Source organism: Vigna umbellata, chromosome 8 (genome assembly GCF_029865625.1).
Source record: "Vigna umbellata cultivar VRB3 chromosome 8, Vumbellata_1.0, whole genome shotgun sequence".
In the NCBI taxonomy this organism is placed as follows: Eukaryota; Viridiplantae; Streptophyta; class Magnoliopsida; order Fabales; family Fabaceae; genus Vigna; species Vigna umbellata.
In genome coordinates, this window is record NC_142172.1 from 34,821,799 (window position 1) to 34,844,839 (window position 23,041).

General features: G+C 31.8%; 2 protein-coding genes across 3 annotated transcripts; one reads left to right on the plus strand and one right to left on the minus strand.

The window, feature by feature from the left end:
• Positions 1-568: 568 nt before the first annotated feature.
• Positions 569-2,194, plus strand: LOC124840929 (rubisco accumulation factor 1.1, chloroplastic-like). Its single transcript, XM_047317069.2, has one exon. It carries the CDS (start codon positions 707-709, stop codon positions 2,045-2,047), a length of 1,341 nt encoding a protein of 446 aa, XP_047173025.1. The 5' UTR covers positions 569-706; the 3' UTR covers positions 2,048-2,194.
• A 2,270-nt stretch (positions 2,195-4,464) lies between these two features.
• Positions 4,465-7,800, minus strand: LOC124840931 (nucleolar/coiled-body phosphoprotein). Of its 2 annotated transcripts, XM_047317071.2 has the most exons (5): positions 7,480-7,798; positions 6,384-6,673; positions 6,185-6,274; positions 5,005-5,354; positions 4,465-4,926 (listed from the first exon to the last, which is right to left on the minus strand). In XM_047317071.2, the coding sequence occupies exons 1-5, from the start codon at positions 7,724-7,726 to the stop codon at positions 4,662-4,664; spliced, it is 1,242 nt and encodes a 413-aa protein (XP_047173027.2). In that variant the 5' UTR covers positions 7,727-7,798; the 3' UTR covers positions 4,465-4,661. The 2 variants fall into 2 exon arrangements, with proteins under 2 accessions (XP_047173027.2, XP_087951837.1); XM_088095711.1 differs by lacking the exon at positions 6,185-6,274 and having other exon boundaries at positions 7,480-7,800.
• Between the last annotated feature and the right edge of the window lie 15,241 nt (positions 7,801-23,041).

Consider the following 23,041-nt stretch of genomic DNA (forward strand, 5'->3'; position numbering starts at 1 on the left):
AAGAATGAAATTAATAAAGTTAATTTTCGATATTCAAAAGAATAAAAAAACCAATAGTAGAAATTATGCGGAACTAAACAAAGTAGAACACAGCAGTTTGATAAAAGCTCTCTCCTACACGAATTGTACGAAAACATGCACTGTCAGTTTTCAAAGATCTAGCTGTTAAAAAAACAATATGCATTTTACAAAGCACCTTTTTAACCAAAGAAAAAGAAAATAATAAACTATTATCATCTCCATTGCTTGTTTTGCTTATCTAGAGGTGAGTTTTTTCATCCATTTGAGTGAGGAAGATATTGAACGCGAAAGTAAATATTAATCATACTGGAATATAATATAAAACTTGAGTACTATAGTTGGAAAAGTTTTTCTACTAATTAAGTTTTTCATGGTATTGGAGATGGCAAATTTTGCTAAGATAGCAATCTTGTTGAGTAAGATGGTAGCGAACTGTAAAAATATCGAAAAAATATGGATAAGTTAGTTATTGTTGTAATTAAATTGTTAATAAAATGTTAGAAAGAAGGAGGGGATAAGATATTCGATGATATAGTTATTTCTGGTGAAAAAGATAGTTAAGAAAGAGATGACTGAGTGAGCAGAAGAAAAAAATCTGAAGAGAGAGTGGCATCAGATAAGGTAAGGAGAAGCAATTTCTTCCTTCTGCGAACATCCTTCGAACACTCTGCAGACATTAAGCAACATGCTCTCCCTCTCGCCTTCTGTCACTGCAAACACTCTCAGCCTCAAACCCAATAATCTCAATGATCTCTTTCTCATAAGCTCTCCATCATTCACCAACCGTCGCCATTCCATCAAACCCATATCTGCCATAATCAACCCTTATTCCTTCAGGAACCAGCAACCGCTGCCGCCGCCGCCGCAGCAGCAAGTCTACCAACCCTTTCGCCCTCCGCCGGAACCCCTCCCATCGCAATACGGCAACCTCGACATCGCCGGCCGCATCGACATCCTCGCCAACCGCCTCGGCCTCTGGTACCAGTACGCGCCCCTCATATCCTCCCTCATCCGAGAAGGCTTCTCCCCTCCCACCATCGAGGAAACCACCGGCATCTCCGGCGTTGAGCAGAATCGCCTCATAGTCGCCGCGCAGGTCCGCGACTCCCTCGTCGAGTCCAACGCCGACCCCGAACTCCTCGCCGCCTTCGAGACCGGCGGCGCTGAGCTCCTCTACGAGATCCGCCTTCTCAGCACTTCGCAGCGGGTGGCCGCCGCGCTTTTCCTTGTCGAGAATCGCTGTGACGGGAAGGCGGCGCAGGAACTGGCGCGCGCAATGAAGGATTTCCCGAGCAGGCGCGGGGATAAGGGGTGGGAGAGCTTTGATTACACTCTCCCAGGAGATTGTCTCTCTTTTATGTACTACCGGCAGGGTAGGGAGCACAGGAACCCGTCGGAGCAGAGAAGTTTGGCGCTGGAGCAGGCGCTGCGCGTGGCGGGGACGGAGAGGGCGAGGAACGTAGTGCTGGAGGAGTTGGAGAGGAGTGGTGAGGAGAAGGAGGAGGAAGAGGATGGGGAGGGAGTGACGCGTGTTCCGGTGGTGAGGTTAAGGATTGGGGAGGTGGCTGAGGCTCGTTCAGTGGTAGTGTTGCCGGTTTGCGCAGCAGATGAGAGGGAGGTGTTGGAGGCGCCGTTTGAGTGTAGGAGTGAAGGGGAATTTGGGGTGGTGGTGTCGGAGAAGGGGTGGGGGAGGTGGGTGGTGTTGCCTGGGTGGGATCCTTTGGTGGGTTTGGGAAAAGGGGGTGTTGTTGTGTCGTTCGCGGATGCGAGGGTTTTGCCGTGGAAGGCTAATAGGTGGTACAAAGAAGAGGCCATATTGGTGGTTGCTGACAGGAGTAAGATAGAAGTGGGTGCTGATGATGGGTTTTATCTTGTGAATGGTGGTGATGGTAAGGGTTTGAAGGTGGAGAGGGGTTTCACATTGAAGGAAAAAGATTTCACTCAGAGTTTAGGAACTGTGTTGTTGGTTGTTAGACCTCCTAAAGAAGAGGATGATGATCAATTGAGTGACGAAGATTGGGAGTGATATTCACTATATATTTGTTTTTCTCCATTCATGAATTGCAACTTCAACTCTTTTTTGTGTCATGCAAAATAAGATTATATTCATCTGAGATCACATGCAACTATCTTTTGTTTTTCATACATAATTAAAATCCTCTTTTCTACATTATCTTCATGTGGTTAATGCAGGAGTGGTTTCTTTTAAATCTTTGATCGTGTTGTTGTTTTGCTGGAACAGGTAAGCCAGTGTGTGTCATGAGGGGTGATATTACGATATAATAATCTTACAAAGGAATGGATGTAGCAATATCATGTTACCAGTTTTTGCATAATGTCGATAACCATTTGATTTACCAGTTTCAATCTGTCATGCAATTTTATCAGTAAAGTATATATGAATTATCTGTAAGAAAGAAAGTTAGAGGTGGATAAGGTGTATCAGATGTTGTGCATGAAACGTTTAATCAACGCCAATGTAAATATCAGTAATTTATGTTCAGACTTTTGAAAAAAAATTCTGTCGGTATCTGACTGATGAAAAAAACATCAGTACACGGGTGACGAGGAACTTCTTTTAATGAAAATTGGGATGACATTCTCTGTTACCAACGACATAGTACTTTATGGTTTATATTTGAGAAACTCCACCATTCATAAGTTACCATGATAGGGAAGATTTGCACCTCACATCCATGGGATGCGTGGCAAACTTATGAATTGAAATTACAAAATTGAATTAAGGATTAGGTTCATAAATCATTAACAGAAATATTATCATTTAAACATGATAAAATCTGTATTTAACATTTAGTTGTATACGAGTTCATCATATCCCACCAACATAATTTCAGCCAGCGCCATTTCTCTGCTTTCCCCCTCCAATCATCCACTGCAATTGTTTCTGATGTCCTTGAACCCACCTTCTCGTGTCCTTATACACTTTCTGGAACAATACATGGTTCACAAAGCCATGTATGACTTACAATTATATATTTAAGAATAACTAATTTATAACCATATACTTATTTTTTTCCATTTCATCTCATTTTTACTTAACTTTCTTATTACTACATCACTTATCATTTTGTTTATATATTCTTGTTGTATCACTGCTATTTACTTATTTTTAGTTAATTGGAATAAATGTACTCAAGTACAAAATGTCGAGAGTATATTAATATAGTGACTCAAATAACTTTTATAATTCGTTAATGTTTTGAAGATCTTAAATTTAAAAAGTATACAAGATGATAATTTCAAATTTAATTAAAAAAGCATCATAGATAAGAAGGTATAAACAATTTATTAGTGAAATTTGAAGTCACACTGTTAATTGATTATCAAAATAAGTTGTCTGGATGAGATTTAGGCTAAAACTTTGGGTGTCCATCGGAATATTTTCGTTTAGGCGAAACTTGACTCGCCTAGAGGACAGTGTCCTCCAACTAAGGTTGAGCCACTGTAACTTTTTCGCTTAGGCGAAACTTGAGTCGTCTGGACAAATTCTTTTAAAATTATTGTCTCGTCAATCTAGCCTAAGTGAAAAGTTTTAACTTAAGTAAGACCATGCAACCCTATGTTAAAACTCCGAAAAGGAAGGACTGATTCATAACCACTTTCTTTCAAACAAAATGTTTTCTTTCCTCAAATTATAGGACGCGAAGTATGAAGAAATAAAACACAGGTACTTTATCACAGAAAGAAAAGGGGTTTTGCTTCCACAAGAATATGATCCCTAAAGACTAGGATTCCTACTTTTTGATATACCATTAACATCATTACTAGTATTGAGGTAAGGTAGCTCATTTTCATGGATTACACATCAAAGTATATTTTGATAAAATTCGACCCTAAAACAGCTACCAAGAGAGCCAAACAGTAGACTGAATATAACACAACTTCATTCATTCAAGATAATCAAATACATTACTAAGCTTCGTTCATTCAAGATAATCAAATACATTGCTATTTGAGTTTTCATTCACAAACTCACTTTGATATCATCTATTGCATCCTAATAAAATGACATATGAACAAAACTTGTGTTTCAGTTTTCTGCATATCTCGTCCAAACGAAAAAGTTTAACTTAAGCGAATATACAACATTTGTCTAATTTGACAACAACCCTCTATTTGTATTTTTAAAAAATAAGACTTAATTGAGACACCAAATAACTAAGAAACCTATTTAAAATTTTAAACGAAAAAAAATAACCTATCGAAATATTAAACCTTTATAATATATAAATAAATATAAATCTTATCTTTCAAGTTCATTTTATAAGATTAAATTAACCTTAAAATGGACCTTTTAATATATCAACAAACACTATTTCGGGATCAAAGTCCATTCGAATCGTTTGAGTAAATTGATGTAAATAGATGCCTGGGCAGACTATGCATGTTTTGAAACAAATAACTGGCTTATATCAGCACAAATAAAAAGGGTAAAGAAATCACATTTTATACGTTACTACCAAATTGTTTTCTGAAGAAATCACAGTCCGGAGACATGTCCGAGAGCTACTAATGTTACAACACTCAATGAACTCGCGAGGACGCATCCTCTTTCACTCTTTGAACAGTTTTACAGTGATCATCATCCTCTATCACTTTCATTGACCTCAAAAGAATATTTAACCAAGCCATTGTTGGGCTCGACGGTCTCCGCTAGCTCCAACAGAATGCCTAATGCTAATCTTTTCATTAGCATATTTTTGTTGAAGCCATTCAAAAGCATTTACATCAAGTTTTCCATTAACTGACTTCCCTTGCTTCCTACGAGTTTGTTGTTCCCGTATTGAAGCCCACAATTTCCCAACGGCATCCCTCTGACTAGCTGTAAATCTCGACACATTATCAGAGGCATGTTTCACCAAAATATCAATCACGGTTTGACACCTGGATAGAAAAATGATAACAAGCAATTTTAAAATGTGTGTAAAAGACAATACAACAGGAAACTGTACCAGCACTTACCAGGGTGTTTTATAACGCCGGGCAGCAATCTCTAAACAAGTTATCAAGGCTTCTCTTTGTGACTTGAGGAATCTCTTGGTTTCTTCCTCATCCTCCCTTATTTCCACAGTTGCCTCATTCTTTGCCTTTAGTTTTTCAACTTTCTTTGTGGAATTAGGAATCAGAGCATCAAGTCCAAATGGGTCAGCTTCCTTCCCATCATTATCATTATCCGTGGCAGGTGTTTTACCCCCTTCATCTGCTATAACTGTGCCATCTTTCAGAGACTTTTCTTCCTCTGCATCCTCCTCCTCTGTTGCAACAGGAAGACTAGATATAATTTCCTTGATTTTCCCAGCTGCTTTAGAAAACTGCACAAAAAGTAGGAAACAGTTCATGAGTAACAAAGAAATCATGTTTATAGATCTAATTATTCTTGGTAAACAGAATACGATCTATAATAAACAACAATATTCCAGACAATTTTTTCGTTGCAAATAATTTGACACATCTATAGTCCCTCCAAAAATATACAAAGTCAAAGTATTAGCTAGCAGAGAACCATGTCAGGGAATTCAACAGTTCACTTAAATGAAGAACATTGCTATTGCAACCAAGACAAACTCCCACTAGCCCAAAATAAAAATAGTTTGTCCCCTGCGTGAGTGAATTTGTGTCAACATGCGAGAGGAGACATAACTAGTCACGCACCAATGAACTCCCACGCCCCATTATGCATCTATCACAAAGTATAGAAAGCGTGAACACAGTGGATGGCTGAATTGGACATCACTGTGCTTATCAATCAATCATATACTTGACAATTACTCTTATCATTGCTCCAAAAGCCTTTTCCTTTCAAATCCATTTTTACTCAGCCAGTAAGAGCAAATATTCAAAACACTACGTTGAGACACTTGGATCCATCTTTTGCCACAATTTATGTGGATGAAAAACTAACGAATTGATATGTGAAATGACAACTTTGAAGATAACTACATTAAAGTAATGAAAACTGAACATGGATATTATGAAATTATGAACAAATAAAAGGACACAAATAAAACTATTCATCTTGATGATTGGAACAGCATTACATGTCCAAACGAATTGCACATCATTCCAATATGCTTCTCCATGTCTCAAATAGGAAGAACGTTGTTGTCACCAAGTTCAACATAGAATTCAATGAGAATCATACCACAAAGCTGTCATCTGTGTATAAATCATTTGCCACCACAGCATTAATTGTCCATGTTTCCAGTTGATTCTTTTGCTTCTTATTGAGGTGCTGAAGTTAAAGGATAGGTCGGAGTCAAAAAATCTTTCGCAATCCTCGCTGAGAAAATACAATTGCTAACAATGAATTATGAATATCTGCAACACAAAGGTAATCTTACTTCTTTGGCGTTTTGAGCTGCTGAGAACAGACAATGGTAATCTGCTCGAACTGAAGGATCTGTACAAGTTATGGATGATGACATTGCAGCTTCTAATATAGCAAAAAAATAATCACTAATTTCTGACTTTACACTTCCTGCCTGAATGAGCTGTACAGCAAGCTTTGCAGCCTTGCTAAATTTTGAAGGGTTCTTGATGTGCGAAGATATCTTCTGCATGGCATCAATAACTTGAGCTTCAGAAGCATCCGTCATGGTTTTGAATTTCAAGCTTTTCTTAGGCGCTGCAGCTGAAATTACAACAGATGATTCAGAATTTCAAAAAAAAAATCCCAACTCCATCATTTAAAACTGGGAAGCAAATATAAAAATAATAACTGCAATTATAGCAGCATTCTTAAAACCAAGACAAAATTCAATAAAATTATTATCCTTTGTTTTGTTAAGTAAACTCAAGGGGAAGGGATGGCACCCAATTTAACGTAGAGAAAAATCTCCGTCTCAAAAAGCACTTTTATAGAGAAACTTACATTTACCTCATTCCAAAGAGACAAGCGAGGGCTCAATTTGATACCTGACAGATTTCTTTTAGTTTAGGAACACCAAGGCAAGCTCAAATAGAGTTTTTTTTTTTGGAAAAAAAATATACGGAACTGCTAAAGTATGATATAATCAAGTAAATGCTCATTAAAGTTGACAGCGTGAAAGGAAAAATCAGAGAATTCCAAGAAAATGGATCTTGAAGCTGAATTTTGCAGTCCCGATTGAACGCTAAATGACCATTTTTATCCATTCTTCTAACCACGATGGACGTAGACATTTTTCCCATGCGCCCATGTTGTCAAATGGACGTAGGTAGAGTTGATAAAAGGCGCCCTTTCAACTGGTTCCATAGTTGAAGCATAAAAAGCGAAGAGACAACAAGTAAAAGGAATGGAAAACCTATCTACGTAACTTAGGGTTGAGGTGAGAAAGTAAAAAAAAAAAACAAACACTAAGCGAGTTAAATGGAACAAATTGTTGGAATTGGAGAAACCCTAATTGGAAGAACAGGTCGAAAACAAAAATCTGATTAAAAGGAAAAGAAGAAGTTGACCTTGGGTGTCGGGTTCAGTAGGGTTGGGGCGCTTGAGGGCACTTTTGAGGATGGGCTTTGGAGGCGGAACTGCAGAGGATTGCTTGAGCGCACTTTTGAGGATTGGCTTTGGTGGCGGAACTGCAGAGGATTCCGTGTTGTCATCGTTGTTGGTAGCAACAGCAATTGGTTCTGGTTGAGGTTGATGATGTTGAGGAACAGTGTTGGATGAAGGAGGTGGCAATCCTTCAAACAGATCGTCTGCCATCACAATCTCTCTTTTTGCTCTCCTTCTCCTTCAAAAACTCTTCCTTTCAGCGACTAAAAAATATTAAGACGCTTCTTCAAATCCTTGTAAGATTAATGTAGAAGCTTATTAAACCAACAATGATAAAATATCAAATTTATCAAATAATATTATTTTCAATCATACAAAATTAATGGCGATTTATTCTGAAGAATAAACTATAACTCAAATTACAACATTAAATATAATACTTTCAAATATATTACAACATTGTATTGTAAATCTTAATTCAAAGAAAAACAGTTGTTAAATAAAGTAGAGGATATTATAAAAAGAAAAAAATAAAAATATTAAACGTGCTTGTAGTTCACAAAATTTAAAATTTATTTATTTCTTAAATTTTGATATATTTTTATTTCTAAACTTTAATAATAAATTAATATAATTTTTTAATTTAATAAGTTAATATTTTTAGTTAATATCTTTTTAATGTATTAAGTGATGATTTAAAATGATATTTAAGTTGAATATTGGTGAACCTATTTTGAAAAAAATAAGTATTTGAAATTTTTTAGAATACCACATATAAAAATATGCTAAATTTTTTAAAAAACATTACTTTTTATATTAGTTTATAAATATTGAAAAAAAACAAAAGTGGTGTGGCCGTGGAGAGGTAACCAATGTCCCTTAAAAAACTTAGCCACTTGAACTTGGTGTGTGGAGTTGGAGATTGTCAAAGGGAAACCAAATCCCTTATAAAACGTAAAGTTTGACTAAAGTTTCAAACAGCTCAAACTTATTCATGAAACATAATCTTATATTTAAAAAGGCTTATTTAAAAAAATTTAACACAATTAAATATCACAATTTTGTTTTTTCTCCTTTTATTATTTTTCATCTTCATCATTTTCCTTTCCTTTTTATTCTTTATTTATTTGTCGTCCTCTTATTCCTCGTTCAGTTTAGTGTCATCTTTCTTCTCTTTATTTTTTCCTTCTCACTTATTTTCAATTAATTTGTGAACAATATTTTTTTGAATTTGATAAAATATTTAGCAATTGTATTATTAAATTTTCTTTAAAATATTTAATTATCAATGGTTTTACCAATGGATTTTTTTAAAAATATCCTCTGTCAATTAATTTTAAAAAAATTGAATAATTTTCTTTTACCAGATTTTATTATAAAATAATTAAAACCTAAAGCATGAATTTTGTCATCCATTTTATTATAAAATTTATAGTTAAAATATTTATTAATAATACAAATTATAAACCTCAAACAAATCATTACTGACAATTAATTTTATTAATAACATCGATAAATTTTATTGATAAATCTATTAATCTTTAAATTTTTTTTTTATAATTTAACAATTTCTTATGGTTTAACGGAGCTTAACATCATTCGATAATTTTTTTCAACATCAAAATCAAAATTTTAATATAAAATTATCAAAATTTCTTATGTAAAATAATTAAAACATAAAACATGAATTTTGTCATCATTTTATTGACAAAATTTATTGATAAAAATATCTATTGATAATCCAAATTATAAACTATAAAGAAATCCATTAGTAACGAATAATTTTATTAGTAATATTGATTGATTTTATTGATATATTTTTTTCTGTTGATAAATTAACAATTTCTTATAATTTAACGGAGCTTAACATCATTTGATAACCTTTTCAACGTAAAAACAAAATTTTAATATAAATTTATCAAAATGTCTTATCTTTACACTTTTAAAATATATAAATTTAACATATTTTTATCAAATCACGTCTCTACATAAAATGTTTATTATTGTGACCAAGTTACATTTGCCAAAATTTAAATATTTTATCCTAATGTATTATTAAAATTATAAAAACTTCATTTTTCTGATGAGGCTTGGTTTGCTCAAACTTCAGCTCTCAACTCTATGTATCTAATAAGAAACTAAATTTCCATGTAGAAAACTCTAGTCAATAATCCAAATATAATAAAAGAAATTCACATCTTTAATTGAAAAAAGTCCTCATTCTTAATACATAATTAAAATCCATAAAACTTACTCAGAAGATAAATATAAATATACTTATAAACCATTGATAATAGGATGAAATGTTCAAATATTCTTTAAAAGACTTTTGGTGAACTTTTTTAAGAAAAAAGAAGACGACAAATTTTCATAATTTTTAAGGAAAGACAAAAAAGGAGTATTTTAAAAAAATGATAAATTTTAAGTAATAATTTTTTAATTAAATAATAAAATATTAACAATTTATTAAATCTTAACCCTTGAAGCTGTTTTTGTTTTGTCTGAGAAAAAGAAAAAATGAGTTAATTTTAATGTGAGTGATTGACGTAGAGGAGTCACATGGGAGCAGGAGACATAAGATGACAGCATCTGCATGGTTTTCTTTGGAAATAGGTAATCTGTTTCTTTATACCTAAAAGAAGTGCCAGCTTAAGGTTTGGTCAACAACTTCCAAGACACACAACCATTTTTCTCCCTTCAAACCCACAAATAGCCAAATTTTATGACAAACACTCTTCTTATGCTTCTTTTTCAAAATTCTCAAAACTTCTAACTATTCATTTATCATTTTATAATTGTAACCTAATCAACTTAATTAGAATGAAGGGATAGCACAAAGATTTTACTTTTTATTTTTCACCTTTGGAACCATATGTACGATTTTAAGAGGGTATTTTGTTGATCAATTAAAGCTATTATCTAGGATATGGAAATAAAAGTTTAAATGTTAACATTACAAAATCTAAACATATACTGAAAGAGGAAGAAAAAATTATTTCCAAGTAAAAAAAGCTAAGAAAATAAAATAATAAAACACAAGGAGAAGGAACAAGCTGATATTCAAAAAATATAAAAAATAATTTACAAATACTAGAAGTATGTATTTTCTTTTTTTTTTAAGTAAAAAGATGTGTTTACACATTCGTAATTGCATGTCGGTTGCCACTATTTATAACGCTATATAATAATATAGCATTATAGAAGTATTTTAAAAGTTAGATATAATACCCCCTGTAACGTCTTAACTTCTCTGCTAGTCAGAGAATTTCAGAAGTTACAGGGGGTATATGCCGCGGTTCCCCAGGGAACCGCGGCATATACCCCCTGTAACTTTTCAAATTCTCTGAAAGGCAGTTGGGGAGACAGTTGTCCTGAACACGTTTCAGGGGTATATGCCGCGGTTCCCCAGGGAACCGCGGCATATTCGCCTATGTGAAATTAATTTAATATTTATTTGAAATATTTCGAGGTATATGCCGCGGTTGCCCGCTGAACCGCGGCATATATTTTGAAAATAATTTCAAAAATGCCATTTCTGATAATTTTTTAAATTAGTATATGCCGCGGTTGGGGGTTAAACCGCGGCATATAACCCTTTTATACCGCGGTTAAGTAGTGAACCGCGGTAGATTCCCCTGTTCAGAGTTAAAAAACAAAACTTGGAACAGTGCATCGTCTTCCTCGCGCGTTCTCTCTGTTTTCGCGTTTCTTCTTCCTCCGAACCACCCTTCATCTCAGATTTTGCATTTTTAACCGTTTAAACTCAAAATTGTTCGGTCATTATTCGTTTTTGACGATAAAAACGAGTTTTAGCCGATCAAAATCGTGATTTCCTTGCGTTTTTCACCCTCTCCGCCGCCGCCGCCGTTGTGTTGCGTTTTTCACCCTCTCCGCCGCCGTTCCTCTTCCAGGTATTTATGTCCATTTGCATTTTTAACGTGATTTTGTCATTAATTTTTGCATAATGCTATAGTTTTGGTAATGTATGAAGTTTCTATAGTTTTGGTAATGTATTATGGTATAATTTTTGCTTTAATTTTGATAGTGCATGAAATTGTTATAGTTTATTAATTGTTTGATTGTATGATTGAATTGATTGTATGTTGAATATATTGTATAATTGTATGATTGTAATTTTGTAGAATATTTACGTATGGATCGAAATTGGATTAATTTACCACGCATTAGTGTTGAGTACGAGAGAGGGGTAGAGGAATTTATACAATTTGCGCAACGTAATGAGGGGAGAACTGATAATGAAGTGAAATTTAGATGTCCTTGTGTGAACTGTTTGAATGGGAGAAAGTTGAACGCAACTCAAATTAGAGAACATCTTATATGTGATGGTTTTCTAAGATGCTATACAACATGGATCTGGCACGGCGAAGAAATGGATTTTCCCACTGACTCTCAAAGTGTAAATGTTACTGATTCCACCATGGAAGAAGATCGACCGGATGAAGACAAATTGGAGGACATGATCCGCGATGTTGGAGCAGAAAATTTTGCCAAAGCTCATGTGTATGAGACGATGTCGACTGATGCAGAAACACCTTTGTATGTCGGTTCAACTAAGTTCACACGTTTGTCAGCGGTGTTAAGGCTCATGAATTTGAAGGCGAGCAATGGATGGACTGATAAGAGTTTTACAGAACTGTTGACGTTGTTGAATGAAATGTTGCCAGATGGAAATACACTGCCCACTCGTAATTATGATGCAAAGAAAATTCTTTGTCCAATGGGTATGGAGTATAAAAGGATACATGCTTGTCCTAATGACTGCATTTTGTATAGGAAAGAGTTTGAATTTTTGACAAAGTGTCCAAAATGTGGCTTATCACGATACAAGTCAAAAAACAATACTGAAGATAATGGTCAGATAGAAAAAAATGGATCTGCTTTGAAAGTAGTTTGGTACCTTCCAATAGTGCCCAGACTGAAGCGTTTGTTTGCGAATCCCAAAGATGCTAAAAACCTTAGATGGCATGCAGATGAGAGAAAAATTGACGGGCTGCTTCGTCATCCAGCTGATTCAAAGCAATGGAAAAATATTGATCGACAATTCCCCGAATTTGGTAAAGAGTGTAGAAATCTTAGGCTTGGTTTAGCCACTGATGGAATGAACCCATTTGGTAATCTGAGTACCAATCACAGTTGTTGGCCAGTTATATTGATAATTTACAACTTATCTCCTGCATTGTGCATGAAGAGGAAGTACATGATGTTGTCTATGATGATATCTGGTCCAAAGCAGCCTGGAAATGACATAGATGTTTATCTAAGCCCACTATGCATTATACAATAGCTCTTAGATTTAGATTTAAACAATGCATTTGATTAGCTTTTGATTTCTTAGACTCTCTACTTTATTTGATGTTGAAATACATTTGAACATGTGTTTGTTATGTTGAAATTGCATTTCTGTAAATGTTTTTATATGCAGGTCTGTTTTTGTGGTAGTGGATATCACAAAAACAGACCTGCAATTTTAAAAAACTGCAGGGGGGAATATGCCGCGGTTCGAACCACAACCGCGGCATATTCCCCCTATATGCCGCGGTTCTAACCACAACCGCGGCATATAGTGCTTCGTTTTTTTTTTAAAAACGAGACATATGGCCGCGGTTTTGACACTAACCGCGGCATATTTGTCGGCCTATATGCCGCGGTTCAACCGCGAACCGCGGCATATAGTGCATTTTTTAATTATTTTTTTTGAATTTTTTTTTAGATAATAACGAAGAAATAAAAATAAAATTGATTTAACTAAACAAAAAGTACATATTTTGTTAAAAAAGAAAAAAAAATACTAAAAAGCAACGTTGAAACTATTTATCACTAACTTTTATATATATATATATATATATATATATATATATATATATATATATTAAATAAATTGTAATTCTTAAAACATGTTAAATTGGTATACATTATTTCATTTAAATCTAAATTTTTATTTTTTTTATTTTACTTAATTCAATTATAAATATTGTTTAAAATAATTGTATAAAATATATTTCATTAAAGATATATATAATACTTAAATATAGTTTTATTATTAAAATAATTAAATATTATGATTTTGTTTTTATAAAATAAAGGGTTAAATATATTTTTAGTCCTTAAACTATCAAACGATTTTGTTTTTAGTCACTCTTTCAAACTAAGGTACTTTTTAGTCTTTCTCTTTTAGTAAAACATAATTTTTTGTCCTCAAACACCAACGACGTTAAAAAGGAGCTGAGCTGGCTAACAGTGGAGTCTCACGTCATCTTTTTTCTAACACTGAGTCAATTTGACCCTCACTGTTCGGTCACCATCACCATTCAGTCATCATAATCATTTGACCACCACCAATATTGTTTGGTCACCACCAATATTGTTCGGTCATGCAGTCATCATAATCATTCGATCATTACCAACACCGTTCAACCATTAACAATACTGTTTGCTCACCACCAATACCGTTCGGTCATTCAGTCATCATAATCATTTGGTCTTACCAATACCGTTCGACATTACCATACGGTAAGGGACAGATTGACTCAGTGTCAGGAAAAAAATGACGTGGTACTCCACGGTTAGCGAGCTCAGCTTCTTTTTAACGCTGTTGGTTTTTCAGAATAAAGAATTATGGTTTCCTAAAGATGAAGGACCAAAAGGTACCTTAGTTTGAAAGAGAGACTGAAAACAAAATCGTTTGATAGTTTAGGGATTAAAAACATATTTAACCCTAAAATAAAATATTTTTATTAAATTATAATTACATTTTTAAAATTTAAATTAATATAATAAATATATAATTTTTAAAAATATGGTGCGCTACATTGATTCATTGGTATAGACACATAAGAAACACTTGAGTATACTAATAAGTGTAACCATTAACGTCTAAAATTGAAACATTTAAAACAAATTTAAAAGTGAAACTTTTTTGAGACAATTTTTCTTGAAACTTTAAAGTAATTAATATTAAAAATTTTAATTTTTCTTTTTACACCTAAAACAACAAACACTAAAAGAGTTTTTTTTTTTAAATCTTTATTTTAAAGGCAAAAACAAGAATTTTAATTGTTTGGATCTTGAGTGGATCTAGATGTATCCCAACCTTTTTATAAAACAAGACCTATGTGCAGAAGAGAAAACATAAGTTGGGTTACAAAACTATCAGAGTTTCTATGAGGAAATATGTTTGATTAAGGTTGTGTAGATTCACCTGTTATAACAACTTCCATGTATATTCCTCCATTTTCCTTGTCCTGCTTTGCTTCCTTAGTTGCTACCTGTCGAGTTTGTTCTGCTACAATTTTGCAGTACCGTCCCTGTCATTGCAGTTTCCTCTACTCTTATCTTTCTGTAAATGCATATGTTGACTCAACATTATGCAACCAAAAGTCTTCTTTTCACCTGCCTAGAGTAATCCAACTAGCTACCACCTTCACCATCATTCCAATATCAATCCTCACCTCCATTATTGCTTCTATTTTTTTTTTTAATTCAGAGAATTTAATATTATTAAAAACAACACGAACTTATAACATATATTACGTTTTAAATTTGATTTTGTAAAATTAAATTAAATTTAAAAGCCGATCAACTTTGTAACTCATCCCTTCAACATTCAGATCTACACTAAGCTAAGATTCCGCCAGCATATGCTTCACTGTGCCAATTTTGCATACCTATATGCATAATACAGAATTTCAGTCTGTCTCCATGCCCTTAGTCATCACCTTTATCCACCCTTTCATATTCTGCATGATGCAGATTCTTGATGTTTCAGGTTTAGAACTACATTCGTGCACCAGTCTGAAAGAGAACTTTGGACTGCTGTCATTTATTCACACCCAAACTTTTCTGTTCTACTTTACTAAATATTTCCTCTTCCTTTACAATACAGTTTCCATAAATTCTTCCATCTCTGCTCTATGTACCACACATATCACGTCACCCAGAGAATTACATTAAACTCAATAAATATAAAATAAAGAGTTCTTGTAAATATAATATAATTTTTAAATTTTTATCTTTCCACGTTCACTAAAAATAAAATTAATTTAAAATACATAAGTGATTACAAAATTTTACATTACAAATTATACAATTGAGTTAAACTTAAAATTTATCTTTTAACATAATATTAGAGTCTTAATTATATATATAATGTGAAGAGATAGTTAGAAGTTATACATATAAAACCAATTTAAAATATATATATATATATATATATATATATATATATATATATATATTTATATTTATATAAACTTCACTTTATAATTTTGTATGATATTAAATTAGACTTAAAATTTATCTTTTAAAATAATTTATGAATTATTACTTGAATAGTCAATAACACTATGTTTCACAAAATTCATTGATAATTGATTTCCAATGGTTGGAATTCAAGTAAATTTGATTTTATATATATATATATATATATATATATATATATATATATATATATATATATATATATATATATATATATATATATATATATATATATATATATATATATACTATTCAACAAGGGGAAGTGAAATTCCGAAGCAATCGATAGTTTGCAAAGACTACAGAACCTTTCTCTCTCGTCTCGAAGTGCTAAGTTTCAAAAGGTTTAAAATTAAACGAAAACGAAATGAACATGAAAAAAAAGCCATCTCCGATGGCCCTAATCAACTCAAGTGCCTAATTTGTCTACATTGAATCGTTGAAATGAGATATTTTGTGTTGAATCATTAAAAGTCGCACAAGGATAGCGTGGGTACGTAGAATATCTCATCTGAACTTTAAATGTACAATAGAAAATGTCTTACTAACAGTGCACCCTCCCGCTTATTTACTCTGTTATATATATTTTTATATGAAAAATGATTTGTCAGTTTTTCCTGTCAAAAATTATTCAAATTAATATAAAAATAGAAAAAGAAACACTTAATTTCAACTGAATAATATAATTGTAACAGTAATGGTTATAATTAAATAAATTAGGATGTAATTTGACTTTGGAGATTAAACACTCAATAATTAATAAATATAGTTAAATTTAAAGATAGCAACGTAGTAATAATAATAATAAAATTAAACTTTTAAAAAATCTCAGACAATTGTGTATGAATATAGTAATTGGAAAAGGATCTTATTCATGGTATATACGTTGTTGATTTCTTCTTTTAGTTGTTGGGGATGAACCTGAATTTTTGTATTACATGGTAGGATTCTGTAATTTATAGTACTTTTCCCCCCACATGATTTGTATACTGCTTTAAGAAATAATTGATAATATACTTAACACAACATGGTTAAATTATAAATAATTTGGTGAGGAATTTATGAAGCTGCAATAGAGTACCCAATTAAGATTGTTTTTGATATGCATGCCGGGACGTCAATTAGTTCCTAATATATAATATATAGTTTAATTTTGTCAATAGAAAAGCTGAGGAAATTTTGACCAAAAGATGGCTGAAGAAAAAAAACATATTTCCTGAATAATTATTCAAATGATATAATTTATTATAACAATTTATAATGTGGATTTTGATGAATCGATTTTTCAACGATATTAATATATTTTTGTCAAAAAATTAGTTCACAATTTAGTCTCTCATAATTATATTTGGGTAAACTAATGTTAAAAACATGATATTCTAAAAAGAAACAAAAAAAATCCAAATTTGACATTAAAAAAATAGTATTATCAATGCAAATATTAGAAATATCATTTTAATGGAGAAAACATTTGCGGTAACGACGTAGAAATTAACATTTTACAAATAATAGTAATTTAAAAATAATAACATTTAATTATTTTAATATTAAATATTTTTAATATAAATATTCCTTACAAAAAAATTCATTGTTTTAAAAAATATTATTTCTATAGAAATTATTTTTTTTAGAGTTTTTATACTTATCTCTAAGAATTCTTTATTCTTGTTATTGAAAAACTGAGATAATAAGATTGATTCTTATAATGAGCTCTTCAATTTTGGACTGATGAACGTTTGACAAGTGTATCAATTGTTATTGTAGTAACTAAATATCGTCCTTTGGGATTGAATGAGTTGAGTACTAGATTACTAATTCATTTAATTTTGAGCAACAAAAATATCAAGTGAAATGGTGAACATAAGCAAGTGATGAGAATTCAAATAATATAAACAATGTTAGAGAATTGATTTCATACGTTTTCATATAATTTCCTTCCTTTCCAATTGACGTGTGAATTGTAATTATCCACTTGAGTTTATTAAGAGCTTGTTTACCCATAATTCCTCAGATAGACAAACTTATCTATTGAATTCTAACCTTAATCCCTTAGGTTAGTTACAAAATTCAATAAAATCATGAAGAACAATTATTATCTCAATTGCAAACTAATTAGCGATGCCTAATTTCCCAATTGTGACAACATCTAATCTGTTCTATTTATAATCGCAAACAATCCCCAATTTCCCAATTGTGAAACTGCTCATAGAATAGACATCAGAACATAAATAGAACACTGAGTTAATTAAAATTAACAAAACATCAATTGAAAAGGTTCATAAATTATAATCCAAAGTATTACATTAATTCTATAACAAAAAGAAAATTAGTTCTACATAATGTAAAATTCAAAAGAAACTCTGAAAGAAGAAGTGTACAATATCTTCCGTGAACGTTGATGTGCGTCTCCTCCTTCCAAAATCACGTCCCAAAAATGTTTATATCTCTTTTCCACTCATTCCCCATTTTAGGAGAGTGGTTACTCCCTCTAAGTAACTGTCTTGTGTTCTTCTCTGGTTTCAATTCTGCACTTTCTGAAGTAAATCCACAAGTTGTGGTAAAAGCCACAGCTCAATTGTGGAACTCTCTATTTTGCCTAGATCTGCATTTTGGAGCAAAATCCACAGGTTGTGGAACTGTCCACAACGAAACTCACTGGTTTCATCTCTGCATCTTGGAGATCAATTCATTCTAAGTTGTGATTTTGACACTTAAAATCACCAATCTACAAGAAAAACACAAAATCTAAATGTATGATTTGAAACAAAGATAATGCATGATAAAATCATTCAATTAATGCAATTATGTATGCAAATGGCCTAAACTAAGATATGAATACAATTACATTTTATTCACACATCATGGACCGATCAATTTGTAAGTTGAGTTTCAACTATTTTTTTTGGTCTTTTTCTATTATATGTTGCATGTGAGTCTTCTTTCACTTGCATGCGTTTTTTTAGTCATTTATATAAGTTTCTATTGATTAATGATCATAATGGTATGTACCGATCGTTCTCATAATACTTCTATGTGTAGATAAAATATCTTAGAAATTAAAAGGAGTTTGGCTGATTAGGGTCATGTGAGCTTGTAGGGATTATAGATTCCTTAAGAGCAAGTTCATTTGTCTCTCAGGTAAGAAAATCAAATTGAAATATTTTTAAGTTATTAATACTTTGAAATTTCTAATTTTATGCTTGTATGATAAATTGACTAAATGATTGATATGTGTGATGATTGTGATATGTTGAAACGTGAAATTGTTGTCTGATTTTTGTTTAAGATGAAATTGTTGAGTTAGTGAAGATTTTATAATATGATTCTTTTATGTTTTAGCCTATGTGATTTGAATGTTTGCTTCTTGGATGTTTGGTTGGTTTGAACTTGGTTTTGTGTGATTAAAAAAGCTAAAATCTGAGTAATTGGTCAAGTGGTATACGAGCTTCCATGTTTTAAATTGTTTTGAACACATGCACTAAGAAAGGAGTACTAGATTGATCAATTGAACAAATATAAGTTCCCTTAAAAGCACAAAATATCAAGTGTGAATATTTGTTACAGTGCTTAGCGGTGTCAGGATGACATTCAATGTCCTATTTTTGAATGGGACAACGCTGAGCGGTGCCTAGGTGACGTTGAGCACACAATTTTATAAATGGTTTGGCACTACGCGATGTTAAGGTGTCATTGAACACCATCTTTGTATTGTAGGTGTGGAACATTTTAACTATAGGATGCTAAGCGCTAAAAAGTGTTGTTGAACGCAAATTGTTGTGAGAAGAATGACTCTAAGCGCTACCTTTTGCGAGAAGTCTAGGGTTAGGCCTCATTTCTAAGCACCATGTGCAAATTTGTTTTTTTTCTTGGCTATTTGAGATTGACTTAATGAAGTTGAAGTATCTTTGCAAGTATACCGACTTTGTATGGAAATGAAGATTTTGTTGTGAAAATGTTTGGTGATGGTCTTAAGAGAATTTAAAGGAGAAATTCTTTATAGAGGAGATCTTAGTGTATACATTGACATTAAGGATTCAGTAAGGAGGTATCCTAAAATATTACTAACCATTCAACTTATATAGAAAATTGTGGGTGGGGGGATTAATGGCAAGAGATCTTAGCCACTAGACTGTTTTGGTTACAGGAGCATAGTAAAATCTAATGTCAAAATATGTATCCGAAAATTGAGTCTATATAATGAGCTCTAATATTTGATATGATTGTTTATAATGAATGATGTATTATAATAATTCTATAGTTATTTTATAAAAACTCTTTTACATATTAATTTATTTTGCCATTTCTTTTGATGTTTCATTTCATGTTTGTTTATTGGTTTCTTTTGCAATAATCACTTAGTATAAGCATGTAAGGGGTGAATGTTGAAACATCTTTAATAGAAGACAGTGATCCACAGTACTTTAGTGATTTTCTGTAATTATTTTAGATATATTTTATTATTATGATTATTTAATTTTAATAATTATATTAACACTATTTATATGTTGAGATGAATTTTTATTTTTTCAATTTTATAACATTTTATTTTATTAGTTATAAATAGTTAAAATTTGGAATGTTATATCAACTTTTTTTTTTCTCAAAAAAATGCAATAATCACATTTAAGAATATATTATATTTAAAAAAGTATTCTGATCACAAACTTAATTTTAGTAATTAAAAAATATTTATTAATGAAAAATGTAAAGGAGTTAAGTTTAAATGAGTAGTCAGTGTGGTAAAATTTTAAACAATCAATATATTTTACTATGAAAATAAAAGATAAGATAAATATTCTCAAACTCTGATTATTCTTACGTAAGGAGGGGAAATATAACAATCCATCAATTTGAAACCCTGATCAAATTGTTTAGTCTCTTTCTTAAATAAATAAATAAATATATAAATATATATAAATATATATATATATATTGTTAACATTATTTTAAATATAAAATAAATATTATAGCATTTTCAGTTCCTATTTTTAAGGAACATAAAGTGGTCCATTAAGCCATTATTTTTATGCTTTTAACTGCATAGAGGTTATAGAGCAGTTATTAATTTTTAAACGTAAAGCCCATTTATTTTGAAACCTGTGATGGCCAGACTTTATATAAGGGAATGGGTTACTCTCAGTTTTGATCACTAAGCCTACTCCTCTATTCAGAAAAACACACCATCGAGTTTGAGTGAGTCAAGGTTTAGAAAACAAAACTGTCTTGTGTTTAGATTTACAAAATTGCAATGGCAGGAGGTACGCACATTATTCTTTCATTTTTTCTTCCGCTGTTTTTGATCTGAATGTGTTACTGTGATGTTAATATAACAGGTTTAGGTCAATTTCATACTCTGCTATTTTATCATTTGGTATCAGAGCATGTTTATTCCTCTGCCTTGCATGTTTTTCGTTGATTTGGATTTTAGATTTATGGGTTTTATTATTTTGATTCTTTTGATCCAAATAATATTTTCCAAATTAACGTTAAACCTGATTACAATTTTTCTTGTAATCTTAAACGGAGCTTTTATTAAAAAGCGAATAAAATTACCCAAATCGTCATTAAGATTCCGGGTTGACGATGAACCGTTTCGTTTAAATTTTTTCTTCTTCACCTTGGAGTCGTCTTTCCCGGCGTGACAATATGGTGCTTGACCTGCGGCGATATCTGATTGTTCATCGGAGTTTGTAGGATTTCCCATAACGTCCTGGGATTAACCTGTAGATGAGCGACTATTTTCTGTGCCTGTGTTTCTTCACCAATTTCTGCAGCGACTCGTCCCTGTTTGGATTCGTTCGGCTTTAGCCATTCTTGAACTGTGTTGTTGCTTGATGAAGGGAATGAAGAAGGGTCTGTTGTTTTTTCGTGGTGAAGAATTGGGTCTTTAAAGATAGAGAAAGGGTTTATGCGCGTCGTAACTACAGCTTTGTCCTTGAACCCCTATTTTATTTTCACTCGTTTTTGCGTGTTGCTCTGTCATGCACATGAGAATTAAGCCTCTGCCACGCACATGAGAACTAAGCTGTTCCTAATTTTGGTCATTTTAATGACCTCTAGCAGCTTTATTTGCATTGCAGCTTTATTCTCTTTTCACGCAACATTAAATATTGTTAATGGATGCATTGGTGCTTTTATATTCAAATAATGATATAATTATTATTATTATTTTTATTTAGCATATAATATAAAACACGTTTTATAATAATACGTGTTTATGATACGTAAGCATATCATGTTTTATATATATATATATATATGTGTGTGTGTTTAAATGTTTTTGGGTTGATAATTATGTATATTTTATAGATATTATTTGTATGTATATATTTGTTGTTATACGTGCAAATAAAATATACATTATTATTACTATATTTGCATATTATGAATTTTATGTAAATATTTATATATTATTAATGTTTTGGTAGTAATATAATTTTAATAAATTAAAGAGTAGCCACAGCATCTTTAATCAATTAAAATTGTGTATAAAGTTTTGCTACATGAGAAACATTAATTGTAATTAATTATATATAATGTGATGAAATATACCCACAGGATTTTCCTTACATTTGTATGATTAATTAGGATAAAATGTTTATTATAATTCTTAAATTTCCCACAGGAATTAGGAATGTGATATAATTTAATAGTTTTATCATTAGGTTAAATGAGTCTAATTGAGTAAGACTTTAGCCCACAGGCAAGTTTTATGTTAATAGACTTATTGGTAAAGACATGTTTTACATTGGTAAACATGACATTTATTTTAGTCTCAAATTATATAATAAGCATGTAACTTTGAATTTGCAGTTTCTCAATCTGTGAATTTTTCTGATATCAAGTGTGGTATTCCCGAATTGAAAGGAGATAATTATAAGATTTGGAAGGAGAGAGTTCTTCTTCATTTAGGCTGGATGGACATAGATTATGCTATTAGAAAACCTGAACCACCGGGTATTACTGAGACTAGCAATTCAGATGCCATTGAACTTTATGAAAAATGGGAGAGGTCAAATCGTCTCTCCGTAACGTTCATAAAAACCAATATTTCCGCTGGAATCCGGGGTTCGGTTGATCAGTATGAGAATGTCAAGGATTTACTGAAGGCTATTGATGAGCAGTTTACGACATCTGATAAATCTCCATTTGCTTTTGTCTGTTATGAATCTAATTTGACTAGTTTTAATCATAACACATGGTGGATTGATTCTGGTTCTACAATCCATGTTTCTAATACCTTGCAGG